This window comes from Coccomyxa subellipsoidea (genome assembly GCF_000258705.1).
Source record: "Coccomyxa subellipsoidea C-169, whole genome shotgun sequence".
Lineage (NCBI taxonomy): Eukaryota > Viridiplantae > Chlorophyta > Trebouxiophyceae > Coccomyxaceae > Coccomyxa > Coccomyxa subellipsoidea.
This window is the reverse complement of record NW_005178039.1, coordinates 2,985,001-2,986,206: the sequence shown is the minus strand read 5'-3', so window position 1 is coordinate 2,986,206 and position 1,206 is coordinate 2,985,001. Positions and strand designations below refer to the sequence as shown.

At 69.3% G+C, this 1,206-nt stretch overlaps 1 protein-coding gene across 1 annotated transcript in view; it reads left to right on the top strand.

Moving 5' to 3' along the window:
- Positions 1-587: 587 nt before the first annotated feature.
- The window catches only part of COCSUDRAFT_40797 (hypothetical protein), a gene marked incomplete at both ends in the record, with an annotated part of 1,137 nt that continues 518 nt past the window's right edge, over positions 588-1,206 (top strand). The window contains one exon of the mRNA XM_005650097.1: positions 588-1,206. This exon is cut by the window's right edge and continues 518 nt beyond it. Coding sequence (XP_005650154.1) covers positions 588-1,206 — 619 coding nt within the window.

Below are 1,206 nucleotides of genomic sequence, written 5' to 3'. Positions count from 1 at the left end.
GAGCAGGATTCTGCAGGCTGCCGGCAGTGCCGGACTACCCCTGGAGCAGGATTTGTCGGCACGCCGACAGTGCCGGACTACCCCTGGAGCAGGATTTGCCGGCACGCCGGCAGTGCCGGACTACCCCTGGAGCAGGATTTGCCGGCACGCCGGCAGTGCCGGACTACCCCTGAAGCAGGATTCTGCAGGCTGCCGGCAGTGCCGGACTATCCCTGGAGCAGGATTTGCCGGCACGCCGGCTGTGCCGGACTACCCCTGGAGCAGGATTCTGCCGGCACGCCGGCAGTGCCGGACTGCCCCTTCTGCAGAATTCTGCAGGCTGCCGGCAGCGCCGGACTACCCCTGGAGCAGGATTTGTCGGCACGCCGGCAGTGCCGGACTGCCCCTGGAGCAGGATTCTGCAGGCTGCCGGCAGTGCCGGACTACCCCTGGAGCAGGATTTGCCGGCACGCCGGCAGTGCCGGACTACCCCTGGAGCAGGATTTGCCGGCACGCCGGCAGTGCCGGACTACCCCTGGAGCAGGATTCTGCCGGCACGCCGGCAGTGCCGGACTGCCCCCTGGAGCAGGATTCTGCCGGCTGCCGGCATGCCGGCGGTGCCGGACTGCCCCTGGAGCAGGATTCTGCAGGCTGCCGGCAGTGCCGGACTATCCCTGGAGCAGGATTCTGCCGGCACGCCGGCAGTGCCGGACTGCCCCCTGGAGCAGGATTCTGCCGGCTGCCGGCATGCCGGCGGTGCCGGACTGCCCCTGGAGCAGGATTCTGCAGGCTGCCGGCAGTGCCGGACTATCCCTGGAGCAGGATTCTGCCGGCACGCCGGCAGTGCCGGACTGCCCCTGGAGCAGAATTCTGCAGGCTGCCGGCAGTGCCGGACTACCCCTGGAGCAGGATTCTGCCGGCACGCCGGCAGTGCCGGACTGCCCCTTCTGCAGAATTCTGCAGGCTGCCGGCAGCGCCGGACTACCCCTGGAGCAGGATTTGTCGGCACGCCGGCAGTGCCGGACTGCCCCTGGAGCAGGATTCTGCAGGCTGCCGGCAGTGCCGGACTACCCCTGGAGCAGGATTTGCCGGCACGCCGGCAGTGCCGGACTACCCCTGGAGCAGGATTTGCCGGCACGCCGGCAGTGCCGGACTACCCCTGGAGCAGGATTCTGCCGGCACGCCGGCAGTGCCGGACTGCCCCCTGGAGCAGGATTCTGCCGGCTG